We start from the raw sequence: 26,262 nt of genomic DNA, 5'->3' as shown, positions 1-26,262 counted from the left end.
TCCGGGCCTCGACTTGATACGCCTCTCTAGCATTAAGCTTGTGTCTAATGAAATCTCACCTGCGCTAGCACATATAGCAAATAGACTATTTATAGATGGCATCTTTCCTAATCGCCTCAAGACAGGTAAAATAATCCCAGTATTTAAAAAAGGTGACCATAAGTGCACGAGTAATTATCGTCCTATCTGCATTTTGTCTTTCTTTAGTAAGGTCATCGAAAAACTTATACATATTCGCTTAACTAAATACTTATCCAAATTTTATCTTTTAACTCCTGATCAATTTGGTTTTCGTGACAATTTTTCAAATGAATTAGCGCTTATTACTTTTACTGAGAGGGTTAAGTTACCCATCGACCAAGGCCTCTTAGTTGGTGCTGTCTTTATTGATTTCACCAAGGCGTTTGATACAATTAACCACCGTATTCTTTTAAGTAAACTTGAATCATATGGCATTTCTGGGCCGCCTTTACAAGTACTTCGCAACTACCTAATTGACCGACAATATATAGTCGAATATGATGGTGTCTTGTCCTCATCAAAACTGTAAATACAGGTGTCCCTCAGGGATCAATACTTGGGCCACTTTTATTTCTCACATTCATTAATGACTTGCCAGAAATATTACCACATGCGCACTGCCTTCTTTACGCTGATGACACCACTATTCTCGCATCTGATAAAAATTTATTTGTAATGCAGGATAAACTTAACGCGGACCTAACGAATGTTCATTCATAGTTCATTCATTCAAAAGCTAACCATTAACCCATCTAAGACAACATTTATGATATTCCATTCTTCAAAAACTTTGCACATTGACTCTATTGTAGTGTCTCTAAATAATAATGTATTTGCAAGATCCACGTCTACTAAATTTCTTGGTGTAGTACTAGATGAGAACCTAAAGTTCCAGTGCCAAATTCAATCACTTGTTCAAAAAATCTCATTTGGCATTCACATCATTATAAATACTCGCTATTTTTTTCAGCCAACCATTCTCATGTCTTTATATTACGCGTATATAGACAGTCATCTCTCATACTGCCTGTCATCTTGGGGTAATACATATACCACACATCTTCATCAGCTAGAAGTTTTGCAAAAGCAGGCATTACGATTAATTGCATTCCAATCGCATACATCTCCCTCTGCTCCAATATTCCGTTCCCTAAATGTTTTACCTTTACGCATGTTATTCAATCATAAGCTGTCGCTACTTATGTTCCGTCTTATAAAATACCGCGTTTAATATTCCAGGTTTTAGTCGCTCTAGCCTCATCAATTATAACAACACAAGATTTTCAGCACAACTCAATCTTCTCCTTCCAAAAGCAAGAACTAACTATGGGAAATTTACGGTCGCGTTTTCAGGCATTTCTGTTTGGAATTCTATACCATCTGACATGAAGACATCTACATTATTATCATTCAAGCGTAGAACGAAGGAGCATTTCATGAACACTTTATCTGACGCGTAGCATAATTTAACAAACCTAGAATTAATTAGATCTTGTTCACTTTACCATTACGCAATATACTTTTCAATTACCGAGTAACTAAATTTTGCCTTAATTGATACTTCTCGTTGTTAGCTTTACGTGCCATTTATCCTCGTTTGAATTGTTGCATGTTATTTTTAAGATTTCTTCAATTTTTTTCTTCTTTTTAACTCTGTGGCTATACTTGTGATATTGTTAACAGATTTTTTTTCTCTCTTATCGTTTATTTCCGATGTAGAAATTGTATAATATATGACATGACTCACTGTTTGCCACGATCCTACTATCCCCTTTTCATGTTTTGTTAGGAGGTCCCCCCGACAGTTGTTACTTCGGGACCTCCGAATGTGTACTTATACCCATCTTGTATTTGATTTTGTCAAAAATAAATGCTGATTGATTGATTGATTGATTGATTGATTGATTGATTGATTGATTGATTGATTGATTGATTGATTGATTGATTGATTGATTGATTGATTGATTGATTGATTGATTGATTGATTGATTGATTGATTGATTGATTACGTCACACGGTGCCAAGAGAACAAACCTTCCTTAAGGTGCTGAGAGAGAAACTCAAAAATCAAATTTGAAATGATACAGAAAAAAGTTTGAACACGTGGATCTTGCCTCTTATTTAGTTATAATTATCTTAGCAGCTCTTATTTTCAACATACAGCCTGATCGCTTTTTATCCCCATTTATAAAGAAAATGTTTCGCATTGGATTTAACATTCAGATTGGATTGGAAAACTTTAATAAAAGTCCTGCAGGACGCACGTCCGCGCGCAGTGGGCGTCTCCCATAGTCATTTTTTTTAAATATCATAGTTCCGCCATAAATGTGAAGTAATGAATGTAACAGCAACATCTTAGAATATGACACGAAGTGTAAGACTCGGTGGCTGCAGTGGCAGTATGAATTGGTCAACGTAAGCTGACCAAGCAAAAACGAGGTCTTGTGCTAGGGGTTCTCTGTCTGAATACTGCCATCGGACAGTTTCATTGATGTTTATTTATTAAAGCCAACGTCTTTCTTGGCGGCTTTACCACCTTCTCTGCGTGTCGGGTATGTTTCAAACCTCTTTGCCGATCCCGGAGGTAGGGAACAGCCGCGCCAATAAAATTACACAATTTTCAAGTTTCAGCTATGTTGCTGTTACGCACTTTTAATACTGTTTTAAGGGCATGGGCTGTCTGTGTTTTGTTTCATGACATTTGTTTGCGGGCTGACATTCTCAAAATCTGATGAATAATTTTGTCAAGTATGTAAAACCTGGTATGACCAACGTTGGAGATAGAATAGTGTGGCAATATAATCCTCATATACCACATGATATGGCATATAGCATACATACGGAACCTCACGGCGACGCCGACGGCAAAAGTTCGCTTGAGTTGTCCGTACGAGCGCTATCGCAGTAATATTTTGGCCACCCCAATTGACAGCTTGGATATTCGAACACATTTAATTTCACAATAAGTTCTGCCTGAAATTTTCTGACAACGATGAGAGAATAAACAGCGACAACAAAAATATTGAGCTCTAACTTTGGGTTGCTCATTGTAGTTCAATACCGACACGTGTCTTCCTCAATGTACTTTAGTAGATACTGGAGTATCATCCTGTAGACAAGACTTGTTTAATACTGTGTCCTCATAAACCGTAATGACTGCAGACGTCGTTCTACGCTGACGGCATCATTGTCTCTGGCTCAGGCGTAATGAATACATTCGGGCTCCTGAAGTGAATGCGAGTCTCACCACGACATTGACGAAGGCCAAAAGGGCTTGGCCGTGGGCTGGTTAGCGGATTTCGACTTGATGTCATATGCATGTTCCAAACAGACACGGTCTGCGCTGGTTTCATGAAATTTTCTAGCGTAACTGGATGGACCTTTAAGGAAAACGCCACGAGCAGATGTGGTTGCACTCACGGGCCTCGCGAGCACGTAGTGGTAGTTCCTCCGGCCCATGTAGATGTCTCTCACGTGCCGGATGACGATGTCCCTGGCGAGCTGGTGGTCGCAGTCGAGCACGACCAGCTTACGAGCGTGCGGGTTGGCGCGCTCCATGCCGGACAGGATGGCGTGCGCAGCCTCCGAGCCTCCGTCACGTGACACTCGCAACGCCCGCGTGACGCCGAGCCGCTGGCGGCCCTCCGGCGGCTGCAGCAGCCGTGCCAGGGTGGCCAGCGCTGCGGTGCAGCACAGAACGCGTCTGCTGTGCTGCGCGAACTCGCGACACTTGCGAGAGAATGCTTACCGCCCGGGCAAACAATACAGACCGGCCCGGCTTAATTTTTTTTTTTTACCAAGGCTATAAACCACACGGCGGCCACGTAAGCTTTGATGGAGTGGGCGTATATTTGAGATCAAGGGGCCATGACGAAGCATCGACACTCGCTATGTCACTGCCGGTAAAACAGCACGCGGAATATGGAAATAAACGCGAGCTTTCCGCCAGGCATCACTCAACCCGTCCACTTTGACTGTTCCACGTCTGACTGATTTTCCCTGAAAATTCTGATTTTAATCTTGTCAAATAGATACGGCATTTGCGTAGAGCCAAAGCAACCACTAAAGCTTCTTGCTCTGCAGTTAAATAAGCTCAGTGCACTGCAGTGCCTCGTAGAGAAAAAGACAAGCAGATTGATTTAAAAGATACAATGCATGCGAATAATAGCCGATGCATTTTAATGGTTCGCAGTTTTCTTGAGGTCTCTAATACGTTACCTAACACAGCCAGTGCCGTGGTAGAAGGCACCTCCGCATGGTCCAAACGGTAATGTAGAGTCATTTTTGTGAAGATTACAGCAAAAACAAAGACATTGGTACGTGTTCGTTGAGCTCCCATTGGCATTCGGTTGGCACAAAGCAAGCGCCCTTTTTTTTTCTCTTCGCTGATACTTGCGTGAAAGCACCTATTTTTCGCACCATAGTCGGGAATAAATGCTCAATAATGTCCAGCTAACACTCCCAACCCCCCCCCCCTCATCGCAAGAAATTAAGATATCTGTACGTCCTATGACACGGACAGAAAAATCACGAAGCGGACAATACCAAATATAAATGCCTGCCAACTCGCTCCGCTTTCTGTCGTCGAAGCGTCATGTATTAGCAACAATGACAATGTCTAGAAGTGTTGCAGTAGGAGACAACTTGATAGGTCGATTCCCCATGCTGGTAATGTGTGCGACAGCGACACGTTCCCTTCCCATTCGGAATACTAGCTATAGGAGACGCACAAGCTAATTAGTTTTCCCCCTATGCTGGGGCAATAAAGGTCAATATTAGGTCTAGTTAAAGCGATACGTTACTACTCCAGTATGTACGACGCACACATTTGCCCAAACACGGCGCTTTTATAGAAACATTACGCAAGGGCAAGAGAGAATTGTGTAAGAATACAGCGATTGCTCCTGTCGCGTAATATTTCCGTTTATATTTGAATAACTACCGTTAACCGATCCTGGCAATAGAAAAGCTTATTACTTTATATGTTTGAACATGAGTGAAAACACTACGCTAGCCGAGTGCACTTGATGCGGCTACCGAACAATTCACTGCTGCTGCCTCTTCACGCCACTCTTCTCTCCGTGAACCTGTAAATGAAAGCATTGCTTTTGCAATCGCTGCCGCAACTACACAAGAACTGCCGTTCCTCGATAGGGATTCCAACTGTGGAACAATTATGCGAGCTTTTCTATGGCTATTTTACATGCAACAAGCCGTCTTCTCACTTTCACTTTATTTTATTTTCTGTCACAGACAAAGTCTACAACATAAGAGGTTGACCGTCACTTTAGCATATATACGCTAAAGAAGATGAAGGCAGAAAGCCTGCGCCCTCACGATACATTGAAGAAATTACTTTAAATTTTCATTGGAATGCATTGTTACTTCTATTACTTGAAGATTATAATGCGCTTAGTGTTACTCTGACGGAGGAAGTAGTGGACGAACATAAAGGAACAAAACTTGCACGTACGCCCGGCGACAAGATATTGCGGCTCACGAGATCTGAGAAAAAGCTGAATATATTCGCAACCTCATAACGCAGTCTGGTGTTTGCATTTCAGGCTTCGACTACAATATGCTAACAACATTGTCGTATGTAGTTTTACTGGATACTGATACAGGCTGCTCGGGAATTAAACATTTTCGGAGGTCCCGTGGTGCGGAAACTTTTGTCGCCGGGTGTACGTGCCGCAATCTACCAGCTCGTTAATTGCTGTTTGAGGACACGCTTAGATACAAGATGATGTGGGGGGAGGGTGTGAAATAATATAAGATATGACAAGGCGACGACATGTGATGATGTGGTAGGCCGGAAGAGCAGAGTTCACTTGCACCCCTAAGCCCTGGCAAACCGCCGTCACTTTGTCGTGTGCGTGCGTGCGTGCGTGCGTGATACCCACGACGGTGATTGGCCACACAAATAAATTAAATTCGTATCCTAAAAAATGCTCCCTTCTTCCTGCTTCACAGCCTCCACAGACAACTTCTTTGGTTTTGTTTTCTGCTTACATAAAACATATGTGGCCCAATTATATTATAGTATAGCTTAACATAACTATAATCTTATTATTGTTGGCATGTTGATAGTTCATTTTAAGTAAGCGCCTCTAGAAGCAACAACCATTCGAAAATTACATGCAGGAAGTATATGTAAATAAATTTAATGGCTTGAAACGTACGCGCAGAAATCTTGGTTGCGGAAAGAATCGTAAAAACAAAATTGTAGATTGTGCTGAATATGTAATTTATTGCGTACCGCAGACATGTGGCCGCACCTATGATGAGAAAAACGGCCGTTGCCTTAATGACCGGTTGCGCGAGCCCGGCTATAATGTCAAAAACGTGGTCGGTGGCTTTCTTGCGATGCATCGTTAGAATTGTGGTGGTGTTCCGTTGTCTGACACTTGCAAAATTCTTCGCAGAAATATGAATCAGCTTGCAAGAGAGATTATCGAAGCGGAAGAAACAGGAGATATGCGTGAAATACGCGTAAGCAGGCCGTCGCACTGACAAGAAAATAATTTGAATGTCTGAGTGTGCCAGCCACGATTGTGTCGAGTTGTTTACTCGCAATACCTTGGAGTTCTGCCACCTGATGTGCTCAGAATATGTGGTGTATAAAAAGCAGCACCGGGATCAAAAATAACATGTTGGAAGTAGCGCCTGTGTGTGTGTACGTGTGCCTTTTCTTCGTCCGTGTTTTCCTTGCGCTGGCAGAGTTCGTAAAAAAGCGAAGCTAGCATATATACTGAAAAAAATGCACGCTAATTTCTTCAGTTTAGCCGCAACAAGCGAATTGTACGCCTACATATAGTATATCATTGTATGGGTGATAAGATGGATTTATTTGGCAATGTTCAATAGAAACGCTGCAATATTACTTTTGTACTGGCCAACATGTTACTGAAATATCTAGTCCTACGACCCATCAGTTGTGGAGTGAAACGAAACAAGGCGAAAGTACAATGACTGCTGATGAGCATAACATTCGGACATTAAAAGTGAGTCTCTGTAAATGAGCGTAATAATATTAAGGTGCACAACGCTTCTTCCACCGTGTAGCGTTCTGCACGTGAACTAGCACTGTTTGAAGAGACTGTGCGCAGTTGTGAATGTGCGAAAACAAATTTCTGTCGTTTTGTGCATGTGCTTCCCCTTCAACGCTGATGTGGGCCGTGGTCTAAACCTGAATAAGCAAATGAATGATCTTTTTTTCTTCCCAAAGCGATAAAGGCGGATACATTAAAGAGGAACACTTTCGCTATGCTAAAAAATGTGGGAAGTTGTCTACCCTTTACCATGGTCTGAGTCGTATAAGAAGACGGCCGAGCGGAAGTTCCACGCGCGGGCAAGGTCAAGCACGGCTGCCGACAGGTCGGGCATCATGCTGACCCCGAGAGGCGCGGCCGGCTGCCCCCGCGGCGAGGAGGCCTCGTCGTCGCGAGCCGTCTCGTTGGCCGCCGCGTCGTCGGCGGCGGCCGCGTCGTTTTCGGGGGCGCAGCTTTCGCCGGGTGCGACGCGTGGCACGTTCGTGGTGGCGAACAGCGAACGCACCGCTGCGCCCGAAAGCCCCGACGTCGGCATCAGCACAGTCGTCACTCCAGCAGTTAGCTGTCGGCACACTGGGGAGCAGGAGGAAAAGAAGAGGACGGCTTCGCATCACGTATAGACGATGGCCCAAGTCAGCCCCATCGCGTTGAAACGCTAGCGTGGGACTCAGACTGGCCGGGAAATAGTCGGGCGGCATGAAGGTGACAGAGAAAATGAGGCTGCGTGACAGGTAAAGTATACAGAAACGGACAACGCCGAGCCCGCAAATACGCTCACGTTCGTGTGTCACTGTGAAGAGATCGTCGCCGTGGTCGACTGTAGCCGCGTACGTGCTGAACTGGATGCCCAGGCGCTTGGCAGTCTGGCTCGTGTTGAAGCTGTTCATGGCCCACTCGAATTCCCGCCATGCGTCTCTATGCTTGGGCTCAAGCAGCACGCCTGCGGAGGGCACACGGAAGCCACGTGTTGGACCTTGAAAGTTATTCGGCAAGTGTTCTGAACGCGGCTACACAACTCAAAGTCAGCGAGGGCCAGAACGAACTTCTCCGGAAGCCACACAGGCAACCCTTTAGCGAGGAATGCTGCACGCTTTGCTGCAGGCAACATTTGTTTGGTCTCACCAAACTCTATGATATTCTCTACACGTCTTGCAAGGTCACCTCGGTCTTCGGAAAACAAAAGGCGGTTCTGTTTATAGTCATAAAATAAAACGTCTACTCACAGCGTAGGTGGTTCTGAAGACAAGCCACTTTCACGCCATTTTTAGCGATCTTTTTCTAGTTGTTCTTATTGAGGTTCTTATAAAACCAGAGAAGGCGCTACTCCAAATGCGCCTCTCTGAGCTCCGGCAAACTCTGCAAGTATAGATGAGCTACAGCTGGAACGTAGAGACGTAGTATTTTCGTGTCGCCGACAAAGAGCCGCGAACCAAAAGGTCACTGTGTCTGAACATTTAATGCCTTGAGACGCCGCTGACACTATGCTGAAATGTTCTAGGCGTGTCCTGAAAATTTAGTGCTGCGCTTCTCCACCTACATATCGTTATCTTAGGATTTATTAACGTTATTTGATATAAATTACCGAAGAAAAAAACTCCTTATAATTCAATTTTCTTACGCAAATGAAATAAAAAACATCACCGTCGATTACGATACTCCCTAATGCGAAATTCCAGCGCAGATTTAAACGTGTTTTCCTTTCGCGATATATTGGCTGGCGCTGACCATCCGTCTCGTGCGGTACGTTGCAAACGGAGCGAAGTGGCGCGACTGCCTCGCTAATCGGGAGATTGTGAGAGGCAGTGCGTGGGTGACGAGTGGGCGCGATTAACAGCAACCGCCGCAAACAAACCTGCGTTCACACAACGTAAGCTGAAGTAAGAAAAAATTACGAGTTTCTTTTAGGCGAATTAAGCTGCAACAAATGAATCAACAGCCATCGCCAAGAAGTAAGAAATGCGGAAAGAATAGAGGATAACATTTTTAAAAACCTCTTCGCTTCCTTTGGAATTCTGCCATAAAGTTTAACATCCTGCGAAATTTTCTCAAACATATAAATAAGCACCACGCTACTCTTGGAGGTGCCAGTACCACATAACTTATTCTATCTCGTTGCTAGTAAATGAATTCCTCGAGTGGCGCAGTGAATGGCGAAAGTTATACTGCAGCTCTTTTTTTGCATTGCTCCTATGTCATTAATAGAGAAGACGAACGGAGAGAACAGTCTCGATATGCACCCAGAAAGCGGACTGGATTCTCACAGCCTGTTCACTACAAACAATTCTTAATACTATGCCGAAAGTGCAAGGCGGTGGGAACTGCAAGCAAGAATTAGTATAGCTGCCTCGTGCGATTCTTTCTGTCCATCTCTCGTGCCCCTCTTCTCTCAATGGCGCTATTAAACCGGCGCACACGCACTTAAAGAATGCTTGTCAAGTACATTTAACGACCCCTGCGCAACATTATCGTCTTTCTTTATGTGATCTCCACGGCGCTCTTTCTTGGTCTTCTTGTGTATGAACAATGCGGAAAACATTTTACTGCGAGCAAACATGAAAGAGACGTAGACGCAGTGGTGCGCGCCCTCTTTTACTGGTCTACTCTCGCTAAAATGTTTCACAATTAGGCTTACGAACACGTGCAACATACGGCTGTATAACACTTTTCGCATTCTACATGGTGTGCTAAGATAGCAAATTACAGCAACAGCCGTAGATGCGAAGTTGATCATCAATAGCATGTGCTGACCATCAGTGCGCACTTGATATTGTGCTAAACATTAGTGCGGCGACTTGTTCTAAACAGTCCTTTGCGATTGTTAGCTATCAGTATCCCCGTAACAGTTAGCATAAACGCCCTCATGTGACTGCATAACCGAGGGACCACAGGCGTGGTTGTCGTCACAAAACTGCTACAGTCGCGACAGAAGCTAACAGTTACTTTGAAGGATATCGAATAACTTGATTCCATCATCAGTGTTCAAAAGCAATGCTGCCAAGGCTTAGATTCTTCGTTCTCTCATGAACCTTCGTTTGCGCTACTGGTAGCTTAAATTTCTTTTTCCTCTATGCAATTCGTTGCCCGAAGTTCGAGAAGCACTCCTCAAGGTAGCGGCGCGTTCTTCCTACTGCGTTGCTTTTCTTTCGCATATTTGCAGATTGCTTCACACCTGAAATGCCAGCTTGAAGTTCTGTACAGGCACAACCATGCTGGATTTCTTTCCCTCGAAGACGAAAGCAACGGCTAGAAGACTAATCGCATTCGTGGACAGCTGCCTTTGTTAGCATGATATGCTGCCACTATACTCAAAGAGGAATAGCAACGCGGCTGAAACGCCCGGCTCATATCCACATGTACTGCAACGTTTTTACTTGAAATATACGATGAGCTATTGACTGTCAATGAAATTGCGCGACTTCAGCTAAAAAAAGAATATGAGAGCTTTTCTTGTTAGGCTATGAGTTTATATGACTGACTGCAGAGACATGCTTTGCATTTAATTTTTGTTACAAGCGTAAACACCTGCCCATGGAGATTGTGAGCAGTTTCGATGAAGCAGTCAGTAGTAAACGACGATATCCTTGCAAGGTAACCTCGCTCCGCGGCCATTGAAGTTCATTTATTGTTATGAAGTGTAACATAGGTGAAAAAATACTTCTCCGAATTAGCTTGCCTAATACTGGCGTCAATCTGCGCTGGCGAGAGCCAAGTGTAGTTTAATAACATCACCCTGTTTGCAGCAGTACACGCTCGGTTGAACGACGCGGCTGATATTGCCGCACTAAAAGCAGCACAACTCTGTCGTGGCTCGAGCCCAGTGGCGGGAGAGTGAGAGGGCACCACTCACCAATTCTGACGGCTTGGCAGACGCCTTGCCAAAGGACGAGCCATGCAATCGAGAGGAGCCACGCTCGGCCGAAACCCCGCTCGGTGCCCACTGCGGCGGCGGCCGTCGTCCTCATCGTTACACTCTATCCCGAAAGATCCCGCACAGCTGACCGCTCGACGAGCCCAGCCAACTACGTCGTCGTGAGCTGCGAGGCTACTCGCCGACAGAGTCGCGGCGGCGCGGTTTGGGCTGCACTGCGTCGTTCCCAGCCACGGATGTGCCGAGCATGGCCTCGCTCCGCCGACCGCGATGCTGCGAGGCGGAAGATGCGACCTCCATTTCTGGGACCCGTTCGGGAGCAGTGTTTTGGCTTCCCCTCTCTCCCAGGGATCCGGATGCTGCGTCCCTCTCTTTCCCTGGCGCTCCTCGCTTGCCCTTCGGGCCTTAATGACGTCAGAGGCCCGGGCAGCGCGCACCTGTCGCCCCCTGCAGAGAGCCTGACAAAACTCGGGCGGACGTTCGCGCGCTACGCGGAGGGCGCCGCGCGAGGCTGCGGTGCCACCGAGCGCAGCGCCCTGTGTGCGATAGGCAGCCGCCGAGACGGCGCACAGAGCCGCTCGCACGCGTCCGCTTTCGTGTGTGTGTTCTTTCTTCTTCTCCCGGTGTTGCCCACAGAACAGCTGGCCCCGACTCTCGTCGTCATGGGAACGGACTGTGGCACAAAAGGACATGCTTTGTCACGTGGGTAATGCGTGATGAATAAACACAAACCTGAGCTTCGCACGAGTGGTGCCGGCCAGCAACGGAAGCTGTCTGAAGCGTACTGTCACATGTCGCTTGCGTGCATGGAGTGATTATTTCTAGTGTGCGTTGTGTTCGCGTGAAACCTTTGCTTATAGCGTAGCTTGTAAGACTTACAAGAGGGTCTAAGGTAAAAGTGTTTCTTTTTCTTCTTAAATGCTGTTTACTATTGTTCGGCCGTCTACCATTGTACATTAATATGTTTCGTTACGCATAAGCAACATATATAAGCACAAATTTTGTTTATTCCCCGCTGTAAGCTCTGATTAGGTTGGCGGTATCCTTAAGGAAAAATAAAATAAAATAAAATATATCCAGCATCAGGATTCGATGCGTACAATTCTAGCGTAAGGCATTTTGTAAATACGGGTCCAGCTTTCTTGTTACGGCGGTGTTGGAGCTACTGTTCTTCTTAAGTACGCAACGCCCACAGCGTCTCTCTTCCTCCGTTTTCCTCGTTTGCTCACGTCGCCTCTACGTTGGACGGGCAAGTGTGTTTAATCGAATGGCAACTGTCATCTGGCTGCTTTCAAATCTGTGTCACTGCATGCAATGTGCGACGCTAATACGGCGTATTGCACGATGCACCTATAGTCTTACTGACACAAGGAAGACGACGACAGAACATAAAGCGACAGGACAAACTTTATTCTGTCATTTGTTACTAAAGCACGCTTACAAACTCACCCTAATTTCACTTCCTGTGTACCTATATCGCCACCACTACGACGAAACCCCACTTCGGGGTCAGTCTCTGTTGCCATGAGATCAACCAACCATTTCCCCACTTGTTTTCTCAACCTGTATTCAGAAGCGAACGACAATTTATGCAAGGTGCTCGCTTTTGTAGCAAGCCTTCGAGCTACAATGGTCTTTGCGTCCTTTCCCTAATCTTCAAAACGCAGCTTAATTATTCCAGCATTTCACCTTCCCGTGTTTCCCATTGCGTAGACGTTTGGCGACACCTTAGTCAAAAGCGAGAGCAAGAACAACCAAACACAGCGAGGCTGCCATGTCTACGAGAAGAATCTGGCTGTCGTACCAAGCAGCAAAGCCACTATTCAAAAAAACCTATTGCGCTATAATTGTTCGTAAGAGCAACTTCAAGCCAACCCTGACGCTGGACACGCCATTAGCGAAGATTGCCAGTCAATGAAAAAATTTTCTTACGAACGAAAAGCTTCGTGTATTCGGCCGCGGAGTGTTTCGCACAAGCGAATTTTCTGAGTCAACGTGTATGCATCGCTTCGGCTTGAGGCGAGAATATCAAGATATTTTGAATCATTTTATCATCATTTAAACGTATTATGCTACACTCTTCCAGAAGTGTCAGTGATAATAGTTTTTTTTTTTCATGCTATATAACTTTGAGGGAGAGCAATTTACCACGCGGTCAACTTTTCCGTGTGTAAAATAATGGAGATGCCGCACAATTCATCGACCCACGCGGCTCCCTCTGGTGGAAGCTGCAGGCCAGAAGTTCCCTGCCAAACAAGGAAGAACCAGCGCAGGTTATTTATTTATTATCTCTGTGTCGTCTCTCATCGAGCATCCACAGAGATTACTGAGGTAGCTACAGTGCACGGATATCAATGCAGAAATTCCTAAGCTTGGTTTAAAAATATGTCACAGCGTCTGTGCGTCAACGGTGTAATATTTGTTAATTTATTTTGTTTTCAGCTAACATATACATTTAACAGGAAAGGAAAGTGAGGAGCAGGGTGGCAACTGCCACCGGAAGGGGCACAACGCCTGCCTACTCTTCAGAAAGGAGATGACAGCAACACTGAAATGGAAAATAGGAAGGAGGGCAGGAAAGAGGAAAGGAAGAGCAACAGGATGGACAAATCTAAAAGAATAAAGTGGAACACACAGTACAGATAGCACACAGTAGGGCCGCTCACTGAAAGTCACGTAACTAAAGAATGGTACATAGAAGGAATAGTACCGACGCTACAAACGTGAAGCTAAGTTCGTTAAATGAAGAAAAGTAAGTAGAGTACGACGAGCCTGATCCCGTCTAGACTTACAACCACTAGGGTACAAACATTGAGTGTAATATCTACAGAATGACGCACCCTATAAAGCTGTTACTATTTTGAAGAACGGATTTAGCAAACCTCGCGCCCAGTGGTGTAAGGTCTGCTAAACACAGCCCATTTGAATGCAAGCGAATAGCCGATGCTTCTAGTATAAGCAATTCGCTATATATAAAAAATGGTGCGCTTGAAGGCATACGTCTGGTTGCAGCGAGGACATCATTTGTTGTTTCATTGCTTAAATCCCTACAGACATACAGAGCCATTAACTGGCACATCCGTAGTGGAAGCACCAGTGGCCGATTCGTAGTGTGCGTACTGCACCCGACGGGGCCCGGCGTGCACCGCCATCCTCCTCTTCCGCGCGACGGGCCGCGAGCCTCAAAGAGCGCCGACAGAGGGCGTTAAAACGATTTTCTGCGCCACTTTTGTTGACATGAAGCAGGATTGATTTGCCATCTCCCCTCCCTCCTTCCTTCTTTCGTCACGTGTGTACACTGCTTATGTAAGCAGCTTTGAAACGAATAAAACCAGTTAATAGCTTGCGCTCTTTCCGTCTACCTCGTTTCTTTCCTGCGTTCGTGCTTTCGTACGCGCAACTTTTCCGAACATAACTATATTAAAACCAGGCCACATAAGCACGGATTATATTAAAATGAAAGTATGTGAACCCAGTACGTGAATCCCATTTAAACACTCTACTCAATAGTCTCCGAGAATATTGCTCGCTTCTAAAATTTTTTGAAGGGCCAGTACCGATAGCGTTTGCAAAGAGTATGTTGGCCAATGACCTAAGGTTTGCCTGAGGCTGACGGGCCTGCGGTCTAATGCCATGAAATCACGTGATAAGCGTTCTCTGTGTGTGTCGTGTAGCGGATATTCCGCCAGAGATGTTCTGCACCCCGATCCGCGTGGCTACAAGTGCATTCCGCACCATCAGCTCTTGAAATTTTATGCAGAAAGCGTTTTATGTGCGCGGTATCGAGCGGCAGACGATGAATGAGCGTTTAAGAGACTCCGGTTGTATCTAATGTGGATGGTATTTTAAATTGAAACGATGGGTCAAGGTGAAATAAATCTGAAGATTTCGAGTTCTGATAAAACCGTGTCGCTCTGCAACAACGAGCTGAGATCTGTCTTAGTATGTGCCGCAATTCGTCTTGCGTTACAGGGAGACCATGGGCGGCGTAATTAAAATGCGCTTGTCCAGATGCCTTGTCTGCTGCAACATTCCCATGGATATTGCAGTGGCCAGGTATCCATTGGAGCATCGTTGTACGATTCCCTTCACTTGCTTTTCTGGGTTACTTTAGTGTGTTGTAACCTAACGCCATGTTTTGCGAATTCCTGATGTCATCATGAAAGGCCAGTGCTCCGAAAGAACATCCGCGTTGAAGGCCTTACTCGCGCTATTAAGGTTCTTGCGGTCTACGGGGCTTCACGACAGACTCTAAATATGCCGCCCCCTACCGCTCTGTAGCGTACGCGCTTTTTCGTGCTTGTCTCCCTTTCTTTCTATCTCCCCCTTCCACTCTGTTTCTCTTTTTATCCCCCTTAACCCTTCCCCCTGCGCAGGGTAGCCAACCGGAACTACCTCTGGTTAACCTCCCTGCCTTTCTCTGCATTATTTTCTCTCTCTCTCTCTCTCTCTCTCTCTAAGACAAATCTGCCTGCAAGTCACAAAGCATGACCCATGGTTCCCCTTTTAACACTGAAATTATGTACCATAACAAAGACAATATTGCAAAAAGCCCTCTTTTGTTGTTGACGTCTGTGTTTGGTTCCATTCTGGAATGAGAAAGGCCGCTTTAGGAGAATTTATTTGGCAAGAACCATCTGTATACGGTTGACTATAGCCATGGTATCGAAAGTATATCTGGTATAACGCTAGTTGTTCTGCTGCTAGCATAAATACATCTCGCTTGCGAATAATTCCTTCAACCAAAATTCAATTTTTGGAGCAACGAGTCGCCATGAAGAGTAGCAGATATCTGAGAACCAAAATTTGGGATGCAGTAGTAGATTTTTGTGCACCTGAGTCACCGAATTGATGATTGCCCTGTCTCTCTCAATGAGTGAAATTGCTAATGGGTGAATTTTGTGCTGCACAGAAATGCGAAAGTTGTCTCGACAGGTTTCAACCGTCCTCATAATAGGAAATGGAGGATTGCGTGTCTCTGCAATTACTATAGGAACTTGAAGTTGGTTGAGGAACGCCTAAGCATACTATAAGGCTCCTATCTATCGGTCGTTGAGGTCTCTCTTCAGATGGACAGGAGATTCCATGCATAACAGGTTAAGAATATGCTGTCTTTTGCTTTATAAGTGAATTATGTGCTTTTAGTATGGATGAAATCTAACCTCTCCATGTCGTGCCTGCTACACAGCGAAGAGCATTAATTATTGAGTTTAGTTGTTCTTTGAGGGCTTTAATGTGAGAATTCCAAGAAATTTATCTGTCTAGTACAACCCCCGGAAATTTGTGTTGTTTCACTATGTCTAAAGGTTGTACATCAAGACGCAGCTGAAAATCCTTTAGATATGCTCTGGTGAAAGGCAGCACAGCAGTTTTACTGTAAGACAGTTCCATTCCTCTTTCCTTTATGAACTTGTCCACATTATTTAGGCCTTTCTGCAAAGTTGATTGTACAAGGCTGGTACTTGAACCAGAGGCCCAAATACGATCACCGTCCGCATATATAGAGTAGTGTAATGCAGGTGGAAATCTCCATGGTAAATCCACCATCACATAATTAAAATGAAACGGACTTAAAAATAAGATCATGAGAGGAACTTGTTCTTCACTTGTAAATAGTGATCTGCCATTCATGAAGTTGTATATCCGCTGTAGCATCCTTCTAGAGACTCCCAGTTCTAGCAGGCCACACAATAAATGAGCATGGCTGATTGTGTCGAAGGATCGTTTCCTCCTAGCTCGTTCCCATAGCTGGTTCATGTTCAACATAGGTAACAATATCCAAAATTGCATCCATGGTGCATCGCCGCCTTCGAAATCACGTCATCTATTTGGGAAGTTCTTCTGTTTGCTCACACCACCATTGCAGTCTACCATCGATCATTCTGTCCTTGATCTTGCATAAACAGCTCGTCCGACACCAAGGCTGAAAATACTCAATAGAAATAGGGCTTTTGCCAGGCTTCAGTATGGGTATCACACGTGCAATTTTTCAAGAGTCAGGGACATACTCCTTTTTTCACAAGTCATTGAGCAATTGACGAAACAGTTCTGCGGATACCCGAAAGGTGGAGAGAAGTGATTATTAAAGGGAATATGAGACGTCCACCCCATTGTAGCAATTGCTACAAAGTAAACCCATACGGGTTCCTCGAAAGAAAAGCCTCGCAGTTGTTTCGTTGTTTCAGTTGCTTCGAGTTGTTGACAAGTTCGACTTTGCCCTGCCATCTGCTAAGCTCCTGGTTAACTCAGATGGTAGAGCGGCTGCCCCGGAAAGGTGGTGGTCCGGGGTTCGAGTCCCGGACCAGGACAAATTTTTCATCGACTATGAGGCCACCTAATGCACTAATAGTAAACCATACTCGTGGAACTGGTGTCAGGGGAGGCAGCGTATCGAAAAATTCACATCTTTCTTTCTCTAATTTTCGTAGTCGTATCCACATGACTGAGTGGATTTGCTGCAAATTTCTATACGCGTCTATTATTCCACTCCGGCGATAAGCTCTTTCTGCTCTTCTTACAGCGCTGAAATGTTGATATTCTCCATCAACTGATGTCTACTCGTCAGGAATGAGCACATGTTTCGTACACATCTTCATTGCTTCGTGTATCACTGATGTGGGTTTCTCTAGGTCAGCTTCATAATCCACTCGAATGGACAACTGTTGACGAAAGGGCTGCCAGTTTGTTATATTCACGTATCTTCGTTTCGCAGTACTTTTTAATCGCGGATCGTGATATAATAATTAGGATGTGATCACTTTCACGTGTCTGTGCGCCTGTTGTGCACCCAGCATCGGTAACAAGGTCATTAGGGCACAGTGATACGTCTATGCAACTGGTGTAGTGATGTCCATGCATAAATGTCACAAATCCATCATTCGATACTGAGCGATTCCAGCTTTCCATGGTGCATTGAACGATATTCCCACGGGCATCACAGTGCTTACTTCCCCATGTTACTTTGACAATGGCCATCTCATTGATCGGCCAGGAAGACCAGTGCACCTTCATCGATGAGTTCGAGAGGAGCCGGAGTTGCGGTTGCGGGACCGAGATATGGCTACGCATAGGAGGAACCTGCTGGGTGTACTGTAACGGGGCAGCTGAAAAATGTGAGTTCCACAATGCAGAAGTAATACGGCTACACTAAACTAAAAAAATAGTGGTCAGCACAAACAAAAAGACATTTTGCGTTACCGAAGTAAACTTTTCTTATATTTTTTCTTTATATCGGAAGTTTTCAGCAAACATAACATGATCCTGCTTCTCTTTCTTTTTTAATAATCTTGGTCTACGCTTTTCCTACTTTTGTTTCGCCCAACCTTCACTTATCATGTAACCGTACTATCTCGCCCAAATGTCAACCTCGCAACATTCCTCAAGACAATAAGAACAAGTTCTTTCTCTAGGCATTTCCATTTCTCTGTGTTTTGCGTGGCAAGATATTACGTAGCTTTCACTATTGCGCAAACACATGAATTTAGGCGAAGTGAGTATCAACGTCTAAACATTCCTGGAGGGGCCGAGAGTGTTATATAAGATTTCGTTAAACATTTTGAAAAACATAAATGCATTAAAATAAGCCTCCAATTACAGAAAATACGTCTTCGTCTCCCTTGATAATTTTCTGTCCTTGAGGCATTCTTATGTTTCCCAGCTGGTCGTCGAAGCTAAGCTCTGCTGATGCCAGGTAATTCAAATACAAAATATCGCTTGCTAAGGGCATGGAGTGTGTTGCCACCTCCTGAACACCTGAACTGCTGCACGGCAGCCATCTCAATCCGAATTTCATGTCCCTCTTCCAAATGTTACAACGAATTCTCAGCGTCGGCCCCACAGCCTTGCCCAGTCATGCCTACACAGCTTTTTTTTCTATTTGGATGCTCCGAGATGCGGCCTGCTCTATTTGCATCTATAGCTCCGAGTTTCCGCATTACACATCAATCGCAATACATTGTCTCGCTTCTGTGACGAAAGTTTCCATGTTCAGTGTGAGCCGCGTGCATATCGTAACGTTGTTGTGGTGCCTGTTTCATTTTTCTGCAGAAGAAGGCAATTTCGATAAAGCTAACGTCTGAATGACTACAACCGCAATTTACAGAAATGCTTATTCAACCTACAGTCACACATCAACTTCTGCTGGGGCAGTAACATATGTTTTGAAAACAGTGCCCGTGATATGAAAACATATCCCAAGCAACATCGTAGCCCCTATCCTCGGCCTGAAAGCCCCACAGTTTTTTTCTTTGCACAATAGTCGCAAGTTCCGTGCCTCTGAAACAGCTTGCATAAGCTCATATCAGCAGTCGGTTGCACAACTGCAGAAATCGATAGCGAACTTAGGCCCATGCTGTAACTTATATGTACAGGTAGGACTTGCAGAACACATAGTGAGTATTAAGCTTCCTAGTGTATATCAGATTTGATTTGAAGGCGTACCTGTCCGAGGAGCTGTTATTTCATATACGCGTGTGTAACACTGAAACCAAAAGGGGAAAACACGACAAGCAGTGTGCTTTTGTATCCAGAAAGGAAATACAACATACGTATAAGTTTATTTTACTTTAGTGTAGTAACTAACCTTTAGGCGTTCCTTCTCAGCTCACGCTGTACTTCTACAGATACGAGCAGCCGCTTCTAAATGCTCGTGCAGTGGGGAAGCTTGGCGAGTTCGCTTTCCATCAACAAGAGTCGCAGAAAGGTGGAAAGCTGTGCGAGCTGGAATTGATGCATTCTTTGGATCAGCGCGGGAAATGACGGCTGTACAAAAAGGAAAGAACACAGGGCTAGCGCTGGCGAACAAGAGTGATCAGTCAGAGTACCGAATGTTTGCTTTGAAACCTTATAATGAATGATTATAAAATACAAGTTATCCATGCAATTCGTTCCAAGTTGACGCGCCTCACAAACTCACCAACTTCAATTCTTAAATTGCAATATGTGCCGTAAAGTAATTATCAAGAAGCTAATTAGAGAAATATTATTTATTAGCCAATTGTGGATTTTCATTTCTCGTAGAATAGGCGTACGCCTCTTCGATCAATCTAGCTCAAGGATTAGAATTGTGCTTCTTTCTCAAAGAAAAACACCGTATATGTGAACGTGCGTAGGCATGTACGTGCGCGCGCACGCGCAGTAGAGGCCGTACACATGCAGGAAGTTACCCACTTCCACTCACGCTTGCATACGTAAGAAGATTTGCTAATGTGTGTGCAAGCATGAACGCATCTGGGGCGCTATAACGTAAACCTATTCCAAACTGTTTCTATTCCATTTCTGCAATCAGCTCTCCACGATGGGTCAGGAATATTTCGGGCCACCCCGACATTTCCTGTTTGTTAAGCGACGTGGCCTCAGCCGCGAAAACTTCCCATCTGATATGACGTGCACGCACTGATTATGCGCGATTAGACCAAACGAAAGAAACCAATTTTTTTTTCGATTCTACACCTTTCTCAAGATTAGCCTTCCGCGATTGGTGAAAATGGTTTCGGGCTCAGGCCATTTCGCCTGTCTGTCACCCGACATCACAGAACCACGAGAACTAACGTGAAAGTGACGCGTACACAGTAAAGAAGCATTAATATGACGAACAAAACTGATTTATTTATATTTTTTTAACAGCGGAGACTACCCTGTTCTGAAAATAATAGATTATGTTTTCCCACCGATCACTCTGGCACTGGATGCTCGGCGCTGCCGATGAGAATGGATTTATTTTCGTATATTAAAAGAAATGGAGAGGCAGGATAAAGTTGTCGAGCTTTTTGGCACGTATACGACGTCGCTTTCCAGCTCTTGTTCGCTGAGGAGCCGTTCTACCGGCATCTTTAACCTTCCGTTAAACGCAACCTCAATTTTCGACAAACCATGACAGGCTAAGCAAGGGGAAGCGGGATAATCGCTGACGCAGGTACTACCCTTCTCTTCCGGTTATTTATTTCGACTGCACTAGCACGGCCCTACCCGCTCCCCTTTTGTGTACTCCTCGCCTCTTGTAAGCCAATTATGCAGAGAAAACATTTCTAGGTAGGCAACGCTATTCTTCTGAAGGCAACCGAAAGTGACCTACTACAAGTGAGAAGAGCGTTTAATTGGGTGTTCAAACATTGATTCGGGTCGCGGCGCGATGCTTGCATCGACGATTACGTAAATTAGATGTCAGGACATTGTTACAAAACGGATTGAAATATTTTTACGGCATAGGGCCCTTGCTTCGTTCTACTCCGCCATGCTGCAGATGGCCGGTGCGCCATCAATGCAAAATATGCAGATCCCGCGCACTGTGGGAATGTTATGCAAAGAATTTGGCAGGTAGCTCCTTTGGTAGGGGCTACCCCTTATGGTTTAGGATGCCGCAACGCCTTACCAGACGGACCAACGTGTTTCTGTAGATATAATACTGTTTGTGGCGGACCAACGTGTTTGTGTAGATATAATACTGTGTGTGGCACAAACGTGTGTATACACGTCGTCATCCTAATATACTGCCGTCGTATATGACGGCAGTACCAAGACGACGGCGGTGAAGACGGTCATATGACGGCGGCGGCGTAACTTCTACACCGGCCGTTCGGTGCGAGCTTAGGACAAGCCTGTTATTGAGCACTGGACGGACGTAAGCGACATAAACCCAAATTGGTACGTCATCTGCAGCTACTTGCATACAACCGTACCTACCTATAAAGGTCCGTGTGTCGTGATGTTGTGGTATTCATTAGAACACCGCTGACATTTGTATTCCAACGAAGAAACGTTAGAGCCTGTTCGACATGGCCGTACAATGAAGGGAGCACATGAAGGGGGCACAATTTCGCATAGCTTCTACGTATCGTTAGCTGTTACGAGGATAGGACTGAAGATCTGGGCAGATACCGAAAGCCGTGCCCTCAAACACAGCGTCTGGAAGCGCTAGCTCTCACGAGGGAAGAACGCGAGAAACTGGCACTGTGGCGTATGCGCCAAGCGTCTCAAATAGCTCTATCTCAGTATATTTCGCAGCACTGTGGAAGCTACAGGACATTTTAGCCAATAGGAAGGCTGAACAACCCTCAAAATGTGTTCATCCGCTCCGCGTCGTCTGCTCAGCGTCTACTCTCCCATCCTGCATGGTTGGTGGATTGACGCGACAGATGTTTTTGCGTTGTAACCATAAGCTGCAGGGGCGTAGCCAGGGGGGCCTATGGGGCTTCAGCCCCCCTCCCCCCTCCCCCGAAATTTTTTCTTGCTGTCCATGCACCGCCGACCAAAGCAACTCCCGGCGCATGAAATCATTCTGGATTTTGTCTAGCACGCCTTTTTGATGCTCGAGAAGCCATTTCACCGAGAAAATTGGGAACTCGGGCTGGATTTCGCGGCAACGCCCATGCATCGGGAGTCACATAACGCAAGCAGCCCCATCCGAGCACAAAGTTTAGAGGACGTTTTGATGGCGAACTAAGGTCTATAACAAGGTAGCGACATCTACCGCGCGCGCCCCCTAGGAAGTTCCTGTAGCAGACGGCGCCCAAGCTGAACAGCGGCGCCGCGGCATTCGTGAGGTGAAAAAATATCTGCACACGCGCGGAAATAAAACGCTACTGGTGCCTGACTGTGGTGAAAAACGAAAGAAGGACCCGAACTGCTAAATCTAGTCCTTTAATTTCAAATGAGCGCTGCAAGAAAAAAAAGCTCAAAAGAGCGGAATGAGGGCTTGATCACCTCGATTCCACATGTTTACCTTTCTTTCGTTTGCGCTCAATTACCGCGCGAGCCTTGGCGATTGCTTGCGCTTAATCCCGTTTGCTCTGTGAATTCCTTTGCTTGTAAGTGTGCTGCGTACACATAGCGGTTACTTTGAACGAATAATTCGTGTAAAAAAGAAGACTGACAGTCGCTTGGACCGAAAAGTTTCGACATAACGTCGCTGAAACGTGCGACCCTCACGGCAACTAAACAACATCCTGTATGTGTGTGGAAACGAGTGCGCCAACAGTCTTCTTGCCGCTGAGTGTGTTTGTCGTGTAGCGATTACACGATGACTGTCTTGTTTTGTGGTTCAGTGCTACGAGCCAGTACAACTGTCATGACATTCTTAAGTGCGAAAGCTTTCGCACCGATCCTGCCATTTTGTGCGTCAACTTGATCGCCGTCTCAGCTTGCCAGTCTCGAGTCGCGCCCGCCTTGTCGTTTGTGTTCTTCTTCCTAAGTCCTGGTCTTCTGCGCCTTGCCTTTACTTACTTCAAATGAGTAGAGCCTCGGGCTGCTACGGTGGAAGTAAGAGGTTCCGTCCCATCGTCGGCCACGCATTTCTTTTCATTTAAGAGGTCCAACACGAGGCGAGACAGTAACCCAGCCAACTACTGCAAGGGATGAGGCGAAGAATGCTTCGCAATACAAGCGTACACCGTGCGGACCACGAGGGCGTTCGTGGAGAAAGCGCAAGTCTCGTCCGCCGAAGCCCGGCGCTCGACTTTTTCGTCCCGCTGACGGAGCGCGCGCAGCGACACCGCTTTGTGGTATCGATCGGAAACGCAACGCCTTCACTTTCCATCGCTGTATTCTGTGGGGCCCGCAAAGAACGCGTTGGTCGGGCAGGAGGGCAACCGATGCCCATTGAGCGAATCGGCACACGAAAACAAGCATGCGCGTGTGCCAGCTTGCATGCAAGTGGGGCCCTACAACGTAGAACTATTCCAATCTGTTTTTATTCTAACCTCCTGAGGTCAAATTGACGCAACCAACCGGTGGTAACCCGCAGCGTTGCTTGAAAAGCTCAATCAAGCGCGCCTCTCGTTTATAGGATGTCGCCTTTTTTGGTTTCAAAGCGAATAGCATTGCCTATATTGAGCAGTTTTTCTTATCTAATTGGCTGACAAGAGGCAAGGATCACGCTCAAATGGAGAGGGTTTCGATGGGGCTGAGCCAGCACAGTGAAAATAGATAACCCGATGAGGAGGGTGGGACCGGCGTTTGCGATTTGTGGACTTAGCTCGCGGTGGCTGGTCGTAAATCGCGGCGGCGTGCAACGGAAGGTTAAAGAGGCCACTAAAACGGGTCCTCAGCAAAGAATAGTTGGCGGAGCGATGTCGTATACATGCCGAAAGGTCCAGACAACATTATACAGCCACTCAAAACGTTTACGCAAATAAATCCATGCTCCCCGGCAGCTCTGAGTAGCCAGTGCCGAGTTATCGGTGGGTAGCCTTCTCTTCCTTTCGGAACTGGGCAGTCTTCGGCTATTCAAAAAAAAATCTGTTTTGTTCAGAATATTAGTGCTTCTTTGACATGTATACGTCCCTTTAACGCGGTGATTAACATGACATATAGGCGAAGTGGGCGCAGCCCGAAAACGTTTGACCGATAGCAATTGGCCAAACGACGCCTTTTTCGCTAATGGCTAAAAAGGTGTCCAATCAGCAATTATTATTTCTCTTTCGTTCAGTGTGCACGTATCAGATGGGGCATTCCCGCGGTTTTCGTGACGTTGCGTGACAGACGGACGCGGGGGGGGGGGGGGGGGGGGGGGTTGGCCCGAAATTTTTTTAAACAATCGTCGAGGGCTGATTGCAGAATTGGAATAGAAAAGTTTGGAATAGCTTTACGTTATAGGGCCTATGTTCCTTAGGTCTATCTTGCTAACACAGCGCCGCATTGTGGAGCTAGCATCCGCTGTCTAACCGGATTCGCGGGGCGTTGCAGGTATCGACTGTGGTCGGCTCACCTTGACAGCAGTGTATCAAGAAATTCTGCTCATTCCGCATTACGCATGCGATGACCGATGAAGACATACGGCCGCACATATTCAGTAGCTGATCGGGTTTTGCCTTTGATTGGCTATACACGTTATGACTTCGCGCGCAATGTGCAGATACATCGAGAGAAATGCACGCGCAAAGAGCGCAGCTATTTTCTTCCCACAGCAGGCGTGTGGGGCGCAAAGAGTGCGACATCCTCGAATTCTGCAAGCATATTTGTTGCGCTGAACGTTGCCAGGTCCCAGTAAAACGAGCAAACCTTCGATCGCGTTTTCATGGCTTAAACTTATGCTTTAAGGAGGAAGAGAAATGGAAGCCGTGAGACGGTAGATTCTTGCGCTGAGAAATGAATTAACGCTAGGTCGCTTATCTTGTTCTGTGCTGTTCAATTTTCTAATCTTGAAAGCTAGTTGCGCTACGGGAAACCGAAAGAAACGCTACACATATTCACACAACCGGTGCTTACAAAGCGAATCGCACTGTCTCTGAGCACAAGCAAGAAACGCCGCTAGACAGCGTGTACAGTTTGTTGCTTTCCTGCGAGCGTTATTTCAGAGTGCAGCGTAAGAGGTGAACCTGTAGCAGCTAAACGCCCAAATTACGTGAGCTTTACGTTTGCTGCAAGTATTGCCTGTTCCACCCCAAAAGCAGTGAAGCTGTGAACACGTTCACGTGAATACGCACTCAGAATGTACACATAGCACCAAGTAACGTACAAATGCAGGGCTGTCTGGCATGAATTCCCTTATTCTAATCGCTTCCATGTCGATTGTGCTCATGTTTAAAGCATAGACTACCTGAAGAAATATCCGTGGCCTGCTACAAATTTTTGGGTAGCTTCGGCGCAATCAAGAAGACCTCGGGTCATTTTTAAACATATAATTAAATAAGCGATGTCACTATATTACTATTGCGCTCGTTGTAATAAGTGTTGCTGTTGATTATAAAATTGCAAGTCAATTTTAATATCGCCAAGCAGCTAGCTTTTGAAAATCGTTCAATTCTGTGCTTACTGAAGTATTTGCATGTTTAACAGAAGGAACATCCTCTGACAACTAAATAGAAAGACAAATATAAGAGCCCTTGAAACTATCAGCGCTCACGTTATACCAATTATTGTAAATATATTTCCTAAGAGAACCGTACTTAAATCGCGGCTTCACAAACGTGCCTAGAAAATCCAGCAAGTGAGGCAAGGCGCCCCCTCTCGAGCATCGACTGGACACCGACAGTCGTCGGTCATTCCTTCGACGAAGAGTCGCTTTAAAAACATACCATCATTGCAGAGCATTTTAATGGGGACACCGCGAGCACTTGGTTACGAAATTTCGGCTCAGGAATTGTCATAAGCTGTCACTAAAGCACAGTAACCCCTAAGGTCGGGAGGCGGCGCTCCAATGAAATTCCGAAGAGGCGAATGATCACGTCGCAAAACATGAACACGTACTCAGAGGGAAAGGCAAGAGAAACGCTTCCATAAAATGAAACATGGATAACTATGGCGGCCCGACAAGTATTTGGTAGTGCGAAGAGTGTACTAGGTAGTAACTATGGCCCCTGAATAAGAAACTCGTGGTTTGCTTAA

General features: G+C 45.6%; 1 protein-coding gene across 4 annotated transcripts in view; it reads right to left on the bottom strand.

Moving 5' to 3' along the window:
- Positions 1-26,262, bottom strand: part of LOC139057194 (glutamate receptor 1-like) — a 235,920-nt gene that overhangs the window by 26,715 nt on the left and 182,943 nt on the right. For 3 of the 4 annotated variants that reach the window (XM_070535006.1, XM_070535005.1, XM_070535004.1), the window contains exons 2-4: positions 7,852-8,013; positions 7,323-7,646; positions 3,442-3,701 (exon numbers count right to left, since the gene is read on the bottom strand). In XM_070535006.1, coding sequence (XP_070391107.1) covers positions 3,442-3,701; positions 7,323-7,646; positions 7,852-7,960 — 693 coding nt within the window. In that variant the 5' untranslated portion in view covers positions 7,961-8,013. Of the gene's footprint in view, positions 1-3,441; positions 3,702-7,322; positions 7,647-7,851; positions 8,014-10,920; positions 11,247-26,262 lie in introns of those variants that run through there. The other variant, XM_070535003.1, reaches the window with a different exon arrangement.

The sequence above is a fragment of the Dermacentor albipictus genome, chromosome 3, assembly GCF_038994185.2.
Source record: "Dermacentor albipictus isolate Rhodes 1998 colony chromosome 3, USDA_Dalb.pri_finalv2, whole genome shotgun sequence".
NCBI lineage: Eukaryota > Metazoa > Arthropoda > Arachnida > Ixodida > Ixodidae > Dermacentor > Dermacentor albipictus.
The sequence above is the reverse complement of the archived record's forward strand: the minus strand, read 5'-3'. Positions and strand labels throughout refer to the sequence as shown.